The sequence below is a fragment of the Podarcis erhardii genome, assembly GCF_964252035.2.
Source record: "Podarcis erhardii genome assembly, chromosome: 3".
Lineage (NCBI taxonomy): Eukaryota > Metazoa > Chordata > Lepidosauria > Squamata > Lacertidae > Podarcis > Podarcis erhardii.
Genome location: NC_138507.1, coordinates 72,112,130 through 72,132,439, shown reverse-complemented (window position 1 = coordinate 72,132,439; position 20,310 = coordinate 72,112,130). Strand labels below are relative to the sequence as shown.

General features: G+C 42.3%; 1 protein-coding gene across 3 annotated transcripts in view; it reads right to left on the bottom strand.

The window, feature by feature from the left end:
- LOC309338202 (uncharacterized protein) overlaps nt 1–20,310 on the bottom strand; it is a 115,510-nt gene that overhangs the window by 42,875 nt on the left and 52,325 nt on the right. Inside the window, exons 1-3 of one of the 3 annotated variants that reach the window (XR_014154799.1) lie at nt 11,153–11,439; nt 9,152–9,337; nt 7,094–7,179 (exon numbers count right to left, since the gene is read on the bottom strand). Coding sequence is in view for 1 of the 3 variants with exons in the window: in XM_081855212.1 (XP_081711338.1) it covers nt 9,295–9,337 (43 nt within the window). In the remaining 2 variants the exon portion in view is untranslated. Of the gene's footprint in view, nt 1–7,093; nt 7,180–9,151; nt 9,338–10,381; nt 10,489–11,152; nt 11,440–20,310 lie in introns of those variants that run through there. The other 2 variants (XR_014154800.1, XM_081855212.1) reach the window with 2 other exon arrangements.

The following is a 20,310-nucleotide window of genomic DNA, read 5'->3' as shown; positions in this document are numbered from 1 at the left end:
GTGCAGCAGAACCCTCAATGGAGGAGGGGAGGAAGGTAGGAGCATTTCGTTTCAAAAGCATACATCTGTGTTGTCATTGCGGGCACTTTCCTGGCTCCGCTTGCCAAAACAAAAGACAGCAAACCAAGAAAAATAAGAAAGTGGCATTTCGTGGACAGGCCGAGTCCCCCAGATCCCCCCCCCCATCATGTGGAATAATGACTCAAGACAACGTGCTATGGGATTAAATTGGCCACAACTTTATTAAATTTCAGATGTGGGTAGACCTTGGCTCAGGCATTGGGCGTTATCCCTCCCCAGTCCCCAGCCGGGGACCTAGGGAACATCAGGGTTATCCAAGTGTGGGGGGGGGGGAGAGAGATGGGCCGGCTTTGGAGAACATATGTTCAAGGAGAGATAGCCGCCCCCGTTATGCCACCACCACAGGGGAGAGCAATGACGACCTTTCGACGTACGGTCAAAGCCTCCCTTCAGAAACCCCTTTAACGGGGAACCCTGGTATCGCCGCTGCAAAGAGGAAGATAGACTAAAGGATTCTGCCCAAGGCCTGACACCATCAAAGTTGTGACGTTTTGCTACGGGAAAGGCAAAACCTGCCAATGCAGGGGAATTCCTTTCCGGCCCTTTAACAGCGACCTTGATGTAGCAGCGCCCGCATACCTGTGAAGAAGTTAACCTGCAAAATAAGACATTAATTGAGGGTGGGTAGGGTGGGAGAAGCTCTGGAGCCAAGTGAGGATTCCCAGGTAAGATCCTCCCTCTATTGTGTGGGCAGGTAATCCCTCCCCTACCTGGCCTGGTCTCCTTGGCAACGCATCCCCCAGGTGGGATTGGACAACTGAGACCTCCAGGTATCCCACCTGAGGGAAGGTGAAGCCAAGCCTATGTTGATGGAGCCGCTCCAGATCCAGGGGCTGCGTGCGTCCATGCAAAGGGCACCCCCCGTTTTATGTACCAAAAAAATGTGCTGTGGTGTCACTTACGGTAACAATGTTGGCCCATTCATAGATGGATAGATATAGATATAGATATAGATATAGATATAGATATAGATATAGATATAGATATAGATATAGATATAGATATAGATATAGATATAGATATAGATATAGATATAGATATAGATATAGATATAGATATAGATAAACACCCTGTGATGTGGAAATTGTTTCCCTTTGGCATGAGTCCATGTGTGAATTAAATGAGAAGCTCAGTACATTTTGCTGCCTGAGGTAAAGGAGAAGATGAAACTTCCCTCAAGGCACATAGGCAAAACCAGTCTGACTGGTTGTTGAATCCTACTCCAGTATTGCTGCAAGCACAGCATCTTCCACTGCACGTAACGGTGGCAGGCTAGATACAGGGCACAGCTCTGTCCCCTCCCCCACACCCCTCCCCCACACCTCAGCATCTGCCACCTGAGGCAGCTGCTTTACTCTGCCTCATTGTAGGGCCAGCCCTGGAATTAGACAATGGGGCCAGTTGCACAAGTCTATGTTATTTGAGTGGCACCCTTCCAAACATATGGGGAAAGATCTGCTCAGCCAAAATTCTAGCTGGTTAGTGACTCTTGTCTCCTTGCTTTTATTCTGGCTTGTTCTTATAACTATTGTATCTTGTTGTTATAATTAATTGTATTTTTAACCATTTTTAAACTGCTGGTCTATGACCATAAATAAACTGATTGATCAATCTGCTCATGCAACTGTATGGTGTATACAAACTGTCCTCATGGGCATGGGATCACTCACAGAGCTCTTAGATTTCTGTGTGTGTGTGTGTGTGTGTGTGTGTGTGTGCACGTGTGTGTGTGTGTGTGTGTGTGAGAGAGAGAGAGAGAGAGAGAGAGAGAGAGAGGAGGAGAGAAAGGCCCCTAATCTGCTTTTTCCTTGACTTAAGCATACAGTAGTACCTTGGTTCTCAAACAGAATCCATTCCGGAAGTCCGTTCAACTTCCAAAAATGTTCAAAAACCAAGGCACAACTTCTTGCACTCAATCAGAAGCCACGGACACTGCATCGGAGTGTCAAAAAGTGACAAAGTGACACTGCATTCGGCTTTCAAAAAAAGTTCACAAACACTTCCGGGTTTGCAGAGTTCGGGAACCAAAACGTTTGAGTCACAAGGCGTTCGAAAACCAAGGTACAACTGTGTATGATTGAGGTAAGCTTCCCCTTGGAGTCACTGGAGTTAAGCCCCTCCTGCCCCATCCATAAAACGTGCCTCCATATTTGAGACACTTTTGTGAAGCCTGGGTCACAATCTGTGAGGTCCTTGAACAAGCTTTTGCAAATCCCAGTTTGTCAGGCTCATTTCCCCCGTCATTAAAATGGAGCCTAAGAAAAAAAACAGCCAGCCTGAGATTTGAGAATAGGAAGGGATAGAAATCTACATCGGATTGGAAGTGTTCACAAGGAAACATAAGCACATAAGAAGAGTCTGCTGGTTCAGGCCAGTCTAGTCTAGCATCCTTTTCTCACAATGGTCAGCATGTGGGAAACCCTGTGGGACCGGAGCACGAGAACATTCTCCCTTCCTGCAATTTCCACCAGCTGGTCTTCAGAAGCATTCCTGTCTCTGACCATGGAAGCAGAATAGCCATCACAGGTAGTAGCCATTGTTAGTTTTATCTTCCATGAACTTACAGTCTGTATACAAATGCCAAGACCACACAGACTCATTAGAGTGAAGCAACTGAAATGTTTCCCATGTTCCCAAATGCAAAATTGCGCTTCCTGACTCTCTGTGGAGCACATCTCGGTTACCTGCTGGATTTGTGGGAGTGGTAATTTCCCAATAAGTGAAGAGTGCAGCTGATTCTAATTGCATCAAACTCAGGTTTCCTTTGGCATTTTGCGCAAGAGTAACAGGCAATGTGGATGAATTAATGCAAACACACCAGATGGCTCCTGATTTACTAGAGCTCTGGTGAGGCAGCTTTTGGAACGGTCTGCTTACAAAACTGTCTGTGGAAACGGCAGAGGATTTATAGTGCTTTCAATATGATACTTTATCACCCCAATGGACATTTTTTTGTAAGGAGACTATATCCAGCCAACATCAGTAGGGATGTCTGGTGAAGAATAAGCAAGACAATCATGGAATTGGGTGGTTGTTGTTTTGGGGTTTCTTCCCCCAGAAAAGGGCATTTTATGAGGTCTCTAGATTAAATTATGAATTCATCTATATTACTTGAGTAATGGCCATTTCATAGCTATCTGATGGCCTCCTACAAAATATACTGTATCTTCAAGTTGGGGGGGATTCTTCTTCCTTCTTCCCAGTAGCCCATTTATCATTGCTTGGTCTTCCTGGACAGATAGATCCAGGGGCCGCCACTGTGGGCAGGCAGCTGGATCGAACAAGTGCAGGTTAGACCTTTTCACTCCCCAAAGTGAAGTAACTGGGCAAGATGTAATTAGATTGCTCTGTTGTCCCAACCCCAGGACAACCCCACTTCGGGTGTCTGAGGGTCTTTTGCATGGCAGTGAAGCCACAATCCCTTTGCCACACAAAAAGCTTAAGGGAATACCATGACCAGGAGACCCCATTTCAACATTAGAATTATGCCATTCCTATTTTGATGCATTTTTAATCTTTGTTGGAAGCCACCCAGAATGGCTGGGGAAACCCAGCCAGATGGGCGGGGTACAAATTATTATTATTATTATTATTATTATTTTCTTCAAGGGTCTCTCCCTACTTCTAAGATGCTCAGCAATTGTGGCATCCCTGTAGTTTCGCCACATTGTTAATTCTTTCTTCATAAATGAATTCTGAACTCCTAGTTCCAAATCTCTCAACTTTGTCTGCATATTTCTTAATAGGCAGACATTTTTCAGAACTTAACGTTCTTGATTTAAATGAAAAGTGGGTGGGTGCCCAGTTCACGTGGCAGCTATATAGCACTGGGAGGAAATAAACTGTGGCTCTAAATATCAAGCCAGTGAATAAAATTTGCTATGAGTCAGGATTTATTTCACATTTAATTGGTGCATAGTAAATTATATGAGCTCGGGACACCCTATAAATGACTAAGTGATTAGTCTATTTTCTGCTACACCTCCCAATTTAATATGCACAATTTTAATTAATGGGATGTTTTCCTTTCTTCGTTCCAAGACATTAGGAAAGATAAATAAAACCAAGACTTCTAGTGTCTGCGACACCCCACTTGGGTGCCTCCCCAGGACTCAATAGATCACAACAAATTGTTGCCATCTATTTAGCCTTCTTCCAGCCATGTGACACTATTTGTAACCAGGTCATTAAGAATGAATATCTGAAGTAAGAGGCATTCTTTCAAATACTTCACTAATAGCAAAAATTGTCCTGCATTTTACTCCTGTCTTTCCGATCTACTGATTTCCCAACTTTTTTCAAAAAAGGCAATGTTGTCTATTATAATTCCTTTTATAATGCTATGTTTTCATCATTTTTTCCCATTAACTTTGGACTGCAACCCTAATTCTTTATGTGCCTCTGACCCATAAAAGAATGTTTTAGAATCTGCTGCAGACACGAGCAGTGGGGAGTGATGCTGGGAGTTGTAGCTCATCATCTGGAGGGCACCAGGTTGGGGAAAAGCTGAAAGCCCTGGTTATCGTTTTGGTGATGTTTCTTTCTTCTGATGTGCAAAGTAAGAGGGAGAAAGGTAAGCAAGGAAAGTGTGTGGGATTCATTCCAGCCACATTCTTTTAGCACACACCCAGACTAGGATCCTAAATCTATTTACAAGTTGACAAGTCACATTAAACTCGTTTCAATCTTACCTCTGAGCAGACCTGTGTAGGAACAGGCTGTAAGACCAAACTCTCCTTCTCAGAACACTCAGATTCAAACTGCACCTTACAGAGGAGATCCATAAATGGACTTGTGTCTCTCTTTTGCTAAGAGCAGGATTTGGACTAGGTTATGGTATGGAAAGAGGATGGAGTGGTCATGCGTTCTAATTCACAGTCCTCAATTTGAAGGCCTGACAGAGGACAGTCTTATGTCTGAAGAGTTTAAAGTCTACAGTGGTACCTCGGGTTACAGATGCTTCAGGTTACAGACTCCGCTAACCCAGAAATAGTACCTCAGGTTAAGAACTTTGCTTCAGGATGAGAACAGAAATCACATGGTGGCAGCGCGGCGGCAGCGGGAGGCCCCATTAGCTAAAGTGGTACCTCAGGTTAAGGACAGTTTCAGGTTAAGAACAGACCTCCAGAACGAATTAAGTTCTTAACTCGAGATACCACTGTAGTTGAGAGAGAAAGAATCCCAAGAAGAGAAAGCAGGGACCTTGAAGTTGCTCTGGACAGGAGTCTCAGCAGGCACACAGGTCACTTGGTCACAGTCTTCCTTACTGTGATGAAATCTGTTGTAATGCTATTATTATTTTTAAAAAAATTATACATTAGCACCTATAGATATATAAATTAGCATATGCACATTTTATGACAATCCATGTTTCCATTCCCCCACAGTGTGTGTGTGTGTGTGTGTGTGTGTGTGTGTTGCACTTCCACATTTTTGGCCATGTGTAACTGGTTGAACCCATTTCCTCCTATGCCCATTCCCAATACAACACTCTCACCACCACCTGCAGTTGCTATTAGCTGCACGGGAAAGGGGGATTTGCATTGAGGTATGGAAGAAAGGATTAAATCCCCTCTGCGTCACGTCCCTGAACCAAATTGTTGGAACCTGCTTTCCAGACAAGCAAAATGTGACAGGATATCCAGTCAAGTATCTCCTTTGTAACATGTAACTTGTCCCTCATCTGCAGAGCAGCAGGTCCTCTCTGCCTGGGGCTTAACATTGCAAGCAGCCTGTTCACAAACTGGAAACAGATTGTTGGCAAGAGCATTGTTTTTTAACTTATTTGTGTTTGTTTGCCAAAAGGGTAAATCCAGATTAAACAGGGAGGAAGGCGACCTGGCATTTGGGTGCCAGTGTGGTGTTGTGTGGCTGCTGTGAAAACCTTGCATGCACGAGCAGCACCAATCTCACAATAAACACCCATCAGGAGCCACTTCTGGTTGCCCCTGTCTGATGTACGAAGCATCCTTTATAGAGGTTGCACCACAGACAGAAAAGATGCAAGTGTAGTATGAAAACACCCACTTGGGAACAGATTCACTGTAGTTCCATGAGCAGCCCAAGCCTGGACATGTTTTCTTAGACAGAAATCACACTAGGGCCATAGCTCAGTGCCAGAGCATCCACTTTGCATGCAGAAGGTCCCAAGTTCAATTCCCAGCACCTGCAAGTAGGGCTAGGAGTGTCCCCAGCCTGAACCCTGGAGAGCCACTGCCATTCAGTGTAGACCAGACTGAGCTAGCAGACTACTGGTCCATCTAGCTCAGTCTTGTCTATCAATATAAAGGATATGTTCCTAAGCAAGTGGAGCATTACAGCCATACAGCACAATCCTGTGCATTTTTCCTCAGAAGTAAATCCCGCTATATTTGATGGGACCTTCTCCCAAGTAAGTACACAAGGATTGCAGCCATAGTCTGGGAAAAATTGGTGCTGAGAAAAAATGTCTATACAAAACTGAGAGGGGCCGGAAAAGCCCAAAGCGCCCATGGAATACCTCAAAGGGACTCAGCACAGTCAAATGTAAACAGACTTCACACACTTCATAATTCTGCTTGTGAGAGCCACACAGCAAATAAGAAGTGCTACTAAAAGTGATGCTTCTCTCTTTCAGGGGAGGTTTCAGAAACAAGGTGCTTTTGCCATTTGAATGGAGAAATTCACGCTAGTGCATAAAATATAGGTGGTGTGCATTTTATACTCCCTAAGAGGAAGATAAAAGCATCTCTTATTGGTGACTGGAGTTAATAGGAATTGATAAATTGCATTCCGTCCCAATGGGCAGAAAATCTCAAAAGTTTTAGATTTCTATTGTCAGAGAAATTACTTCTGCAATTCCACCAGCAGGAGTGAATTTAACTGTGGTGTGTGCAAGGGGGGAGGAGGGACGGCGGCGTTAATCTTATCAGAGTGTGACAAAAATCAGAAAATTCACAGCTTTGTGACTGCAATGTATGACTGCTCAAGTTCCAAGGGCCCTGTTTAGAAAATTCTAATTTATGAATGCCACCTGCATATTTTTGCAGTGCCGACTTGAAAGTTCAGGCTTCTTCGGATGTTGCGAGGCTGTTCTTCAAGCTTCCTCAGCTGCATCGCCTGGAGAAACCGAAGGGAGAGCGGAGAGAGGATTACGGTTTGAGCTCCACGGGGCCCGTTTCACACTCCCCCAAGCATGTCCCTTTTGCTCAGGGATATGCGAGCGCATTCCGCAGTTAGTTAAAATACTGCACTGCATATGAATCTACTTACTGAAGTCTGAAGTTACTTTTTAGGACCATGTACATTAATAAAAGATTAGGTGGTTTTAAGCAGAGTGTAATGCCTTGAAGAATGCATTTCAAGAAAGAAAGAAAGAAAGAAAGAAAGAAAGAAAGAAAGAAAGAAAGAAAGAAAGAAAGAAAGATTTGCCCTTATTTTAAGATCCAACTTTAAGGATCCATGCAAGGCAGGGAAAGGTAGGCCCAGTGGGAAAGATCCCAATTCCTCTTCCTTCACCCAGTTCTACATGTGATTGTTGGGTGAAACAGACTTGGGGTGGCAGATAATGTGCTGTACAAATAATGAAAGTAAAACAATTTTCATTGCAAAAGACTCATGAAATATTCCTCAAATTCAAAATGTGTGTTTCATAACAATTCACTATTCAGTTTAGACTGAGGCCCAAATGCCACAATTGTGTCCCTTATATGGATTATAGCTTTTCCCTACCCACCCACCCACCCCCAAAAGAAGAGGAGTGAAATCCAGGTTGGCTCTTTGACTTCCCCACACCTTCAACTAGAATGTCAGGTGCCCCCTCAAAAAAAAAAAAAAAAAATTGAGAAGGAGATTGCCTTGTTTCTGAGCCTATCCAAAGTCAACCCCAGCTTCTACCCACACTTGGCAATTAGGGTTCATTTGCAGGCTTCCCAGATATATAAAAATGCATAGTAACGCGTTAATTAAAATCAGGTTTATGCTGCTTTCACAGTTCACTGTATTGAAGAGTGATTCACCACCACTGAAATTATGACAATCAAATATTAAAATATAATATCCAGGAAAAATTTACACCTTCACCAGATGACAACTTTGTGGCCAAGGAAAATTTATCCTGGCTGAAGAATAAATTTTTGTGTGGGCAGCTGTTGAAGACAAGGACTGTGATAGGTTTTCAATTCGCTTTGATCCTTGACGCTCTTGACAGCCTCAAGATCCCAGTGTGAGTTCCCATGGGCATGTGAAGCTCTCATCTGGGAGTTGTTAAGTTAGTAATCTATAGGTAAACTCTTCCATTATCTGCCCAGACAGGTGAGTGCCCACAGTAAGTAGGTAAACTGGAAATTCTTCTGACTTAAATCTTACCCAAGCTAATGAAGAACTGCAATGCTTGCCTCTTTGAGACCTCCCAAAGAATGCTGGGGCCAAGCCCTAATAGCTGCATCAGCATCTCTGCTCCACAGATATACTCCTCTAAGCATTCCATAGAAAACCTACTTGCACGTTTCTTGAGAGCTTCCACTTCTATATTAGTAAAAACCACCTGAAAGAACTTTACTGTATTGTGCACTTGTGTAATTAGCATTTTAATTTGACGACTGGTGGTTGGGAAAGTTCTTTAGGCTGCCATTGTGGGTACTGCGCTAAAGCCTAGCATGCTTCCTAATTAATCAAGCCCAGATAAATGCACTTGCATGTCAACAGCAGGGATGGGTGGGGGGAGCTTAAATGCCGCGGAGAGAAAAGTCCAGCAAATGTATACATAGAGCATACACACGGCAGAGAAGACAAAGAGTTCTTGTCAAACACAAAATAAATGTAGCCCGTAGAGACCCTGCAAGCGAATGCTGGACCACAATAGCAAGCATGATACCCATCTAATCGTGTATGGAGGAATGCTGCTGCCAAATTTTCTCTGTAGCCACAAGATACCATTTTATTTTCTGGTCCATCTAGCTCTGATGTTGCAGAGGATAATTAGTCCCAAGCCTTGCAACACAATTTATCTTACACTGGGGATATTCTGCCATGTTCCACTTCATGTATAGTTTGCTAACATGGGGGGGGGGGGTTAAAAAAAACAAATTACCAGAAGAAAAAGGACATGCTTGGGATCTTCAAGTGATTCTCTTTCTGAAAGTATAGGAGCTGCTTTGGATCAATGGGGCAGAAGTCACCCTGTCTCAACGTCCATTAAATGAAAGAGAAATAAATCTGTCAGTCTCTTCAGCTTTACTTTTCCAGTAGGCGCAACAAAGTAGCAGAAGAGAAGAGTCTGTGGGAGAGAAAGCAGAGAAGTAAACAGGAGCATATTTATGTCACATCTCTGAGGGTCACTGGATATCCCTTAGATTCTTCTCGGGCTCAGGTTTTGATTGCCAGGAATTACTGTCAGGGTTGTAAGACTTGCTTCACATTGAGTCGAGCATTTCAAGTCGATCTGGCCTCGCCTTCTAAGCTGTGTTCGTATAATGTTAGAACCCTCACTAGGTGGGTGCCTAGTTATTCCAGCTTTACCGCTAGGACTAAATTCACTCTAAAACATTCTAAAATAAATTAATAATAATAATAATACCGGCATCTGTGTCACCCAGAGAACTATCTGGAGTACTGAGTTGTAACCCAGAAAGATTCTCATCTTCTTTTAAAATATTTTTTATATCTCCCATTTTACATTCCAGTAGTATAGTTTAAATAAAACCAAAAGTGATATTCTAGAGTGAGGGAAGGTGAGGAGAGAGAAGGTTACATAACGACAGAGTATTAAACCAATGTGAATAAATTATAAGGAGGTCTTTCATCTCTGAGTTTATCATTCCAAAATGGAATGAACAAGCCCCCTTCCTCAATAAAATTGTCTTTGTGGTTATAATATGCCACATCTCTTTTGTGTGTTCGTTTTATCATTGACACAGGACTCATTCACACTTCTGCTAGCCCCATGCAAGGAAAGCATAGGTCAGAGCAGTTTTCCACTTGACCAGCACTTTCTCTGCCATGGATCCAGGCAGTTTCCCCCTTTCCCCACTGCTTACCCAGGGAAAACCCTCTCTTAAATCAGAGCAAACATCAATCTGGAAAATCCTAAATTGCTAGACAAGAGGAAGTGGGGACAAATCCACAGTCTCCAAGTCTTCCTCCTCTCTAACCCAAAAAACCAATTGTACACTTTCTCAGTAACTTGGCCCAAAGGACAAAAACATTAACATGGATTAAGATTTGCCCTAATTACAACACACAGACTTACTTAACCAAGAAGTTAGTTGCATTTACACAAGGGAATGCAATCAAGATAATAAGAAGCAAGCGTTGAATTTACCTTATTATACTTCCCCAGGCTAGTATAAGAAGCACAGAAGTTACATCTTACTTCATTACAGGCAAGTCCACAGCAAAAGGCAACCATATGACTGGGACTGCCTGCAGATAACCTGCTTGTTGAACATTACTTCAGACTTCTTTGCACAAAGTTTGCAGGGCAGTTATATGACATTTACTGGTAACTGAGGATTCATTCTGATTTGTTTGCAGGGAGGCTATATGAGATCATATATAGTGACTGTTATCCCAGCGCATTTCCAGTGCATTTTCTCATTTACTGCCAAATGTTTGGAGGAGGGGCAGGAGTGGAAACAGGTTTGTTGTACAAGAACACAAAATTCACTTACTGCAAAACCTGAATTTACAAATATTTGATTGAACCCCATCTGCAATTAGGGATTGGGGGGGTCGATTCAGATCACATTTAGAGGCCTTCCTAATTTACACTTTCTGAAACTATATGTGAACCGAATCAGAGCCATCCTTTGAAAGTTCGACTCCTCTGGATTTTGCAGTGCAGTTCTCCAGCCAAGCGATGTGTATATACTAAGGTAACATCCGTAAAATGCATATATTAGTACGTATATATTAGCATTTATAATGCATCCAGGAAGATTACTTTGCAAAACTGTGCATATTAGGCAAAACTACATGCAAAGGTGTATATGCTGGGAGAAATCCACTAGTGAATTTTCGTGAATGTGAAAAACTGAACATAAAATTGGAAAAAATGAAAAGATGAGGGGGAAACTGAAATGGACATCCCTACCTGTAATATGGTGACAGCCTAGAAGCTGACTCGGCTAAAAATCCAGGATCTTCCCTGCTTCTTGTGCAAAGAGGCACAGCATGGAATTCAGCTTTTGCCAATTCCACTTGTGGGGTCTGAAGCCTCAAACTCCTAACACCAGCTTTACATTCTCCCCCCTTCCCCTTATTACCAGCCTTAGCCATGAAATTGGCTCTATCTGAAGGGCACAATTTGATCTAGGAAGCAGAACGACAGGCCAGGATGAGTGAGGTAGCTCTCTCACATAGGACATAAGGTAAAGTACATTTAAGTTTGTCCTAGCCAGTGATCTCCTCAGTTGTTTTGATACTGTCTGGGAGTATCAGAAGCCAACACATTGAGTAATTCCTATGGGATGAGTAGCAGCTAGTGCCTGGAATGTCAGCAAGGATCACTCTGTGCAGTCTTGCCCTTTTGAAATGGAGGCTGTCTCGCCCAGGCAAATTTTAAAAATGCACAGAGGCTTATATATTAAGCCCAGACAATTTTGTATTATGTATTCCTAACTTTGTTTAAATATAAATATTTCAGCGGATGGAGGCAACTGTTGCAAGTAATTTCCCAGATGTCCTAAAATGTGTGTGTGTGTGTGTGTGTGTGTGTGTGTGTGTGTGTGTGTGTATATATATATATATTCTATGACTTCATCAATGCCTAAACATGATACTCAGAGAGAGAGGGAGAGAGGGAGAGAGGGAGAGAGAGAGAGAGAGAGAGAGAGAGAGAGAGAGAGAGAGAGAGAGAGAAGGGGTTTGTTTAGTCAAACTGAACTGCACTAAACAGCTGATATCCATTTGTGGATATATAAATTCTTCATGCAAGCTAGCACAAGACCATAGCTCTCCAAAATACATGTTAGATCAGGGATGGGTAAGTGGTGCCCCCTCAGATGTTATTAATTTCCATAACGTTAGAAACTTAGCATCTCACACCGAGTCTTTGGCACCACCACCTCTGCTTGGCTCCAGCTGTTCTAGGACACAGTCCTTTGGGTATCTAGAAATTGTACCTCTTTATCTGGGTTTCAAGACTCCTGTTCCCAGCCTATTAGCATATACGGTAATAACTTTAAACTGTATGTCTGTAAGCTATACATGCTGCTCAGGCTTGCGCTCCATGGAGGTGACTTCAGTGATGTCAACACAATGGTTTGCCTTCGCCTCTGGAGGCACACTCCATTGTCTCGTGAGACAGATGTATGCCAACAACAACGGATCTGGATCCAAATCCTAGAATCATAGAATCATAGAGTTGGAAGAGACCACAAGGGCCATCGAGTCCAACCCCCTGCCAAGCAGGAAACACCATCAGAGCACTCCTGACATATGGTTGTCAAGCCTCTGCTTAAAGACCTCCAAAGAAGGAGACTCCACCACACTCCTTGGCAGCAAATTCCACTGTCGAACAGCTCTTACTGTCAGGAAGTTCTTCCTAATGTTTAGGTGGAATCTTTTTTCTTGTAGTTTGGAACCATTGCTCCGTGTCCATTTCTCCGGAGCAGCAGAAAACAACCTTTCTCCCTCCTCTATGTGACATCCTTTTATATATTTGAACATGGCTATCATATCACCCCTTAACCTCCTCTTCTCCAGGCTAAACATGCCCAGCTCCCTTAGCCGTTCTTCATAAGGCATCGTTTCCAGGCCTTTGACCATTTTGGTTGCCCTCCTCTGGACACGTTCCAGTTTGTCCGTGTCCTTCTTGAACTGTGGTGCCCAGAACTGGACACAGTACTCCAGGTGAGGTCTGACCAGAGCAGAATACAGTGGCACTATTACTTCCCTTGATCTAGATGCAATACTCCTATTGATGCAACCCAGAATTGCATTGGCTTTTTTAGCTGCCGCGTCACACTGTTGGCTCATGTCAAGGTTGTGGTCAACCAAGACTCCTAGATCCTTTTCACATGTACTGCTCTCAAGCCAGGTGTCACCCATCTTGTATTTGTGCCTCTCGGTTTTTTTGCCCAAGTGCAATACTTTACATTTCTCCCTATCTCATCCTATCTCATCTCAGCAGTGAGCTCCCAGGCTGGCCTTCAGAACATCACCAGCTACCAGCGGGAGCAGTGATTCATGACGTTCTTCATGAACCGGAAGGAAATTAACAACAGGTGTTGGATAGTGCATGGTTCCTGAATATCGTTCTATCAATGGAATATGAAGACACAGCATGTAAGCCTTTAGCTACCTTTTGTCTCTTGAATAAACACAAGAAGCCCTGCTCTCTGTGAAATGATGAAGTCAGCTGTTTGCAAGGTTCTGAGCAGTAACAAAATAGTAACCCAGAAAATGAAACTTCGGCTGGATCTACACACATCAAAGAAGCATTTAGGTTAAACACATTGTAAGTTTAAACAGGGAAAACAGGTAGAGAATAACGGGACTCCATGTCACCATCTTGTGGCACAATGTTATATCGCACATGCAACACATATAAATCTTTTTTTCTTTACCAGTCTAGCTGAATCCTTGAGCTGGGCATAGCTATTCCATTTCAGAAGCCTGGATTCCTTTTTTTGGTACTTCACAAAATAGATTTATCAATGTACCTTTCTATAAAAACAGCTTTATGAAATCAGAAGCAGCCATTAAAATGTCAGTATTCATTCTTGCTCAAGTTTCATCACCAGAGATGCACATTTGGCAAACAGAATAGTGTTAATGGCTGTGCTGCAGGTACAGAAGAGCATAATAGAACCCAGTTCCTTATTTAACAATAGTAAAAAGTAATAGGATACATATTTTGGTGTCGGAAAAGCAATCAGCACACCAGGGAATAAAATCATTGAGTAAAAATGCACCACTTTCCATAGTCACTTATGTGAATTACTGCACTTTAGACTTCCCCGCTCTCTCTAGTTGTATAATGGACAGTGCAAAATGCTTTCTTCCCCCCACTCCCTTGCACATCTTAGAGAATTCATAACAAGTGGAAAACTGAGTAAGGAGAACACATTTTAAACTTAGGGAACTATGAAGACAGCAGCTTTGGCTGTGAAAACTTCCGCTGTGAAGTCTTCAGAGCTGGAGATACAGGACAGATCATTACAGGTAAGCAAGGCAAAAAATGGTCTTGTAACACCACCAAAACAAAGCCGTAACATTTGTCTGTCTTGAGCCAGAGGGAAGGAGAGAGAAAGTCCCAACATATTACCCCATTTGATAGATATAAACAAGCCTTTTAAGCAGGGATTTTTCACAGTCTGCATCTGTATTAGAATTGTTCTTAGATCTTTTGTTTTATTGCTTGTTTGTTTACCACCCTGGGCTCCCTTTGGAAGAAGAGTGGGGTATAAACAGAGTGTAGTTGAGAGCTGGTCTTGGCCTTTTGAAGTACAGCCCACACTAGCACTTATACAGTGTTATATGTAGCATTATTTTCCCCTTTTCAGGTTGTTCTTGTGACTCGTTTGTTTATGCATGAAGTGAGGGAGGAATGCAGGAGGGAAAACATCAGTCAAAGAAGCAGCCACTGCTTAAAATGGAATTGCGGCTCAGCTAGATTGGTAAAGAAAAAGCGATTTATATGTGTTGTATATGCAATATAGCATTGTGCCACAATATGATGCTATGGAGTCCCGTTTTTCTCTACCTGTTTTCCCTGTTTAAATTTACAACGCGTTTAACTGAAATGCTTCTTTGATGTTTCTAGATCCAGCCTTGGCTGAAGCTGCATATTCAATTGTATAGCTAAGAGAACCTATTATTCCTTTCTCGGGTAAAAGTCTTCTGGATATTTAAAGTAGAAGGTGTATTATGGAATCTTAAAGTTAAAGCTGGTTAGCAAGAAATGTAGTCCATTGGACCACTCGTTGAATCTAGGGGGCCTGGATTCAAATCCTACCAAAACAAGTTTGTAATGAGGCACCTAACCATAAGCCTGCATTTTTATCAAAGCTTCTATATATTTCAATCAAGGCTTGTATTTAAAAATGAGCTTAAAAAAGGATTTTCAAATGTTTCATGCCAGGCAGAAGAAACCTTGGCCATTCTCCTAAGACAAGAGGGCCCCATTGATTTATAGTAGAAAAACAATTCTCAAAGTCATAAAAAGGGAGAATTACATATGCTGCCCCAAGGCTGAAAAAACACTGGGTAAGATAATACTAATGTGCCTCCCAGTAAAATGAGCCAGATCTTCTTTCTAAGGTTGAAAGGCCAGGAGCAAATGGAAAGAAAAACATTTAGCTAGAAGAAAGAGAGCATTTTTGGGGAAGTCTTTTTCTAAAGCCATTCTTTCTTAAACTAAAGAGGCTTCTTTTAAAAGCTGTTTTACTGAGTTTCTTCCTTTTTACTTTGAAAAGCTTTATTCTTTTAAGAGGCTACCTATGATAAATGTATGAAATATATTAGCTTAAATATATTGGCTTAAATGTAATTATGCAAAGGATTTAAGGAATGCTAGATTCTTATTTCATAGAGTCATATTGCAATAGGAGACCAGAGGGGCAAATGAGCCTAGCCCCCCCCCTGCCAGACAGAAGACGCCATCCAAGCAGTCTTGATATATAGTTGTCAGGCATTTGTTTAGAAACATTAAATGAAGGAAATCTTTCAATGTTGATGTGAAACTCAAGATCCTTGACATCTGTTGAACATAAAAATGTAAGATTAAACATTTGTTTTAGAAGGCAATAGGGCAAGAAGGGCAAGAGGTGAGCTGGTAATTAAGATTCCATGTAAGATATATTATTACTTATATGTCATATATATAGCTCTTTGTCTCCCTTATAAGGGCAAGGAAATGGGTGTATCTTTTGTGGGTGTATCTTTTGTGATTGGTTCTAGCAAACAGCCAATAGGAATTTCAACCAGGCTGATTGGACAGAGGCAGCCACAGGAGGAGCAAAGGGGGCTGGATTAAGGGAATATAAGTGCTGGCCAGAATGGCAGGAGGCCAGGCCAGAGCTTGGTAACCATGTACCACTGTGCCTCTTATTTATTTGTCTGACAAATAAATTACTATTTTAATTTCTCTATTGCTGCGTTGAATATTTCATTCCAGCTAAGCGTTAACCACAAGCAGGGTGCTACAGTAGTGCGACTTTGGCTAATTCTCACTTTGAGGATAAATGTCTACAGATAACATGACTGTTATCTTAAGATGTTCTGGGGTGATTTCTGGCACTAAGTTTGATCCCCACAGATGCATATTCCTGCATTGCAGGGGGTTGGACTAGATGATCCTAAGGGATTCAAATTCCACAATTCCATGATTCTACTATGCATGATTTATTAAATATTACTATACTGCTTACGGGGAGAGAAATCTCCAAGCAGTTTACAACAGTAAAAATACATATTAAAGCATACTTGTGTGCATGTCAATGCATCAACATTTGCATGTCACCAGTAACACAGATGAAGCTGTTTTTTGGTCGCTTGGTCTCAGTGCCAGTTTAGCAGTACTGCTGCAATCATGTGTACACATCAGTGAAAAAGGCTTAGTTCATAACTACATGCTCATCACTTTATGTCTGTCATGTCAAGTGGTTGTTTACTTGAATGAAAAGCCATCACAGATCAAATACCAGAGATAAAACGTTCATCATGTTGTCTTGCATCACCTCTAATGCAATGCTTCTCAGCGGACACAGTTCTCACATTCAGCAGCTGTTCAACCAAGCATAAAACAAAGTAAAAATAAAGGAATGGGAAATCAAGTTTTACAATGCATGTGTGGACTAATTCAGGCTGCTAGTAACATGCTTGTTAGATACGTTAATATTTTATTTCAGCTTGATGCCCTTTCTGGCAAGGCCATCTAATGTCAACCAACAGCACTTCTGCATCCTCTTCAGACCTTGAAAAAGCCCACAGCTTCACACTCTGGGAAGAATTTGCTCCTATTATTATGGTCCTTTCCAATGTTCACTTAGTCCCTTTTTGCCCCTTGCCAGACCAGTCAGCTGGGACCTTTATATATTGAGTTTCTCTTTTCATGCCTTACAGCTGAGCCCAACTGTTCAAGGCACATGGGATTGTCAACTAACCAGGGATCAAAGGAACCTGGATAGGATTTCGGTTTCTTTTGCCCTTGTGGAAGCACCCCAGGATATGCAGAAGAGGAAAGGTTAGGGGTAGGGATCCTTGGGAAGTTTTGCTCCTGTGAAAATATGTTTTTTAGGAGCATAGGAACAACAGAAGCTTGCCTCTACTGTGTGAGTCTCTTGGTCTGTCTAGATCAGTATTGTCTACGTTGACTGACAGCACCTGTCCAAGATTACATGGAGGCATCTCTCCCAGCCCTTCCTAGACACACCAGGAATGGAACCTGGGTCCTTCTGCATGTAGATGCTCTACTACTGAGTAGTAGTAGTAGCAGTAGCAGCAGCAGCAGCAGCAGTTCTGCCTTTTGTCCCTGATGGGACTCAAGGCAGCTTCCAGATAAAAAGGACATGGGTGGCACTGTGATCTAAACCACCAAGCCTCTTGGGCTTGCCGATCAGAAGGTCAGTGGTTCGAATCCCTGCAACGGGGTGATTTCTCGTTGCTCTTCCCAGCTCCTGCCAACCTAGCAGTTCGAAAGCATGCCGGTGCAAGTAGATAAATAGGTACTGCTGTGGCGGGAAGGTAAATGGCGTTCCTGTGCACTCTGGTTTCTGTCACAGTGTTCCGTTGCGCCAAAAGCGGCTTAGTCATGCTGACCACATTAACCGGAAAGCTGTCTGCGGACAAATGCCAGCTCCCTCAGCCTGTAAAGTGAGATAAGTGCCGCAACCCCAGAGTTGTCTGCAACTGGACTTACGGTAACTGTCAGGGGTCCTTTACCTTTACCTATTCTGATTTAGATGGTCAAGCTCTCTGCTGTCTTCGCTGATCCACTGTGATTCTCCAGGGTCTCTAAGAGGTATGCCATCACATCTAGCTTGGTTCATAGATCCAAAAACAATAGACAACACTGAGTCTAACTCCCGTTTGTTTGTTTGTTTGTTTGTGTGTGTGTGTGTGTGTTTGTGGAGAGAGAGAGAGAGAGAGAGAGAGAGAGAGAGAGAGTAGGGACGTTTTTCTTTAGATGAATGCCTGCTAAGTAAATACTATCAGCCCAGGAATGGTGATGGTGGAGAAAAGAAAACAAGTACTGAAAGTACTCAGCCCTGCAATTAACTATGCAGGAGCACACAATTTGTAAAATATAGTGGTGAAAAGCATGACGGTGCACAAATGTCTCAGCGGATTTCACACTGCACACAACACCAACATATGCAAGGCCAGGCTTTCGCTTCTGGTAGTGAATGTAAAATGAGAAAATGGAAAGTCATTTGCTCCCCCACTGCTCCCTCTTCCTCAAACAACTCCTAGCTGTCATGTACAGTAACTGGCAATCCCAAAACCTGAGTAGCAAATTAATTAGGACTGAACACGATCTGGACTTTAATTCAGGTATAATGTTTAAAGCACTGCATCAACACGCTTTCAGCCAAAACGAATTTTTGGCCTAAGTGACTGTGCAAAGTGGAAGCACAAATGGTGGGTATTTTGTGGTTTGGCCATTTTATATTGCTGAGATTTATTTATTCGACTTTTTTGACATTTGTCATCTCTTTCCTTCATATGCTGTTCACTGCTTGGCCTTTGGGCTAAAAAGTGGTATCTAAAGTAAACATAACATTCTGGTGGGTAAAGCTGGAAGCAATGGGGTAGAGAGTAAGGATTCTTCTAGGAAATTCAACCTGATTCACAAGCCACACTCATCTTCTGTTATTTGCATTACCTTTGAATACTTCCAGGCAACCTGTTTATTGAGCATTCGTCTGATTTCCTTGCAGAGAGATTAGATAATGTTTGCTATTTCAGGAGTATTCATTCTATTTTGCTTTTGGGGAGTAGCTGGGGAAATCCAGCCTGATGGGCGGGGTATAAATAAATTGTTGTTGTTGTTACATGACATTACATCAGTGCCAGTGTTATCCCTCACTTTCTAGTGCATTTACCCATCACTTCTGTTATTGCAAAAACTCTTTTGGGAAAGGGGGCTTATTGCACAGGAACTCCCAATCAACTATACTTTTTCCATCTGAATTTGCCTGCAGGTGATCCCAGCATTAAATAATGAAAGTATAGAAGTGTCCCACCTGTGCACTTGAGAAGTTAGTCTGTAAATGGATTGCTGCAAAATAGATCTAAGGGATGTAGGAGGTGTACCAGGATGTTAATTGCCCCGGGGTTTCTTTCATGGGTCTTGCATATATCCTGTATTTTGAGAAATCTCCAAAGACTCATGTAAGTTCGGGGGGGGGGAGTTTCCTTTAAAAGGCCAAAAGAAAAGTGGGGTTTGCCTTCAACTTTAAAAGCAGTCTCAGGGCAGATTACACACACTTTAAGACAGCCAATACAGTTATATAACATTTATCAACACTAAGGCAACATTTTTTTAAAAAAAGAGAAAACCTAAATAGCAATCAAGGCAAAAATAAAAAAATAAAATTAGCAATCAAGGTCAACAACAATGCTGCAATAGAATTATCCGAACTTGCCCTTACTTTAACGAATGCCTGATTTATAATATTCTAAGGTGTCACTCAGGGAATTAGTCACAAGGGTGACTCAGAAAAGGCAATTCTGATTTTTGAAAAATAAGTTGGCATCTGAGCAGAGTATGACTAAGGCCAGTCTCCCAGCCCTTTATCCTTTCCCGCTGTTTCGTCTGATAAGTAAAACCTGGGCAGCTTGAGGCATTTTTATAATTAAAATATATTACAGGGTGGGGTTGAGACTCAGTAAATCCAACAGACAGCCTCTCTAAGGCTGCCAACCTAAGAACAGTTTCTTCCGAGTGGCAAGAAGGTCTCACCTTTCCTGGCAAAAGTGATAAGTGACTAGAAAGTTTGGTTGAAATGAATGTGGAATAACATGACAAGAATGAACAATTCAGACACCAAGAGATTACTATACTGTCAAAAGGATTTGGGCTGCATGCACACCATATATTCAATGTACATTGAAAGCACATGACTTCCTCCAAATAATCCTGGGAACTTAGTTTGTTAAGGGTGCTGAAAATTGTAGCTTTGTGAGGGGTAATCTCCAGTTACCAGAATTCTTTGTGGGAAGGCTTCCTCTTCATCTTTAGTCTCAGGGTTATTTTATTTATTTTACTCTCTCCCTCCAACTGTGTAATACCATGAGACTAAT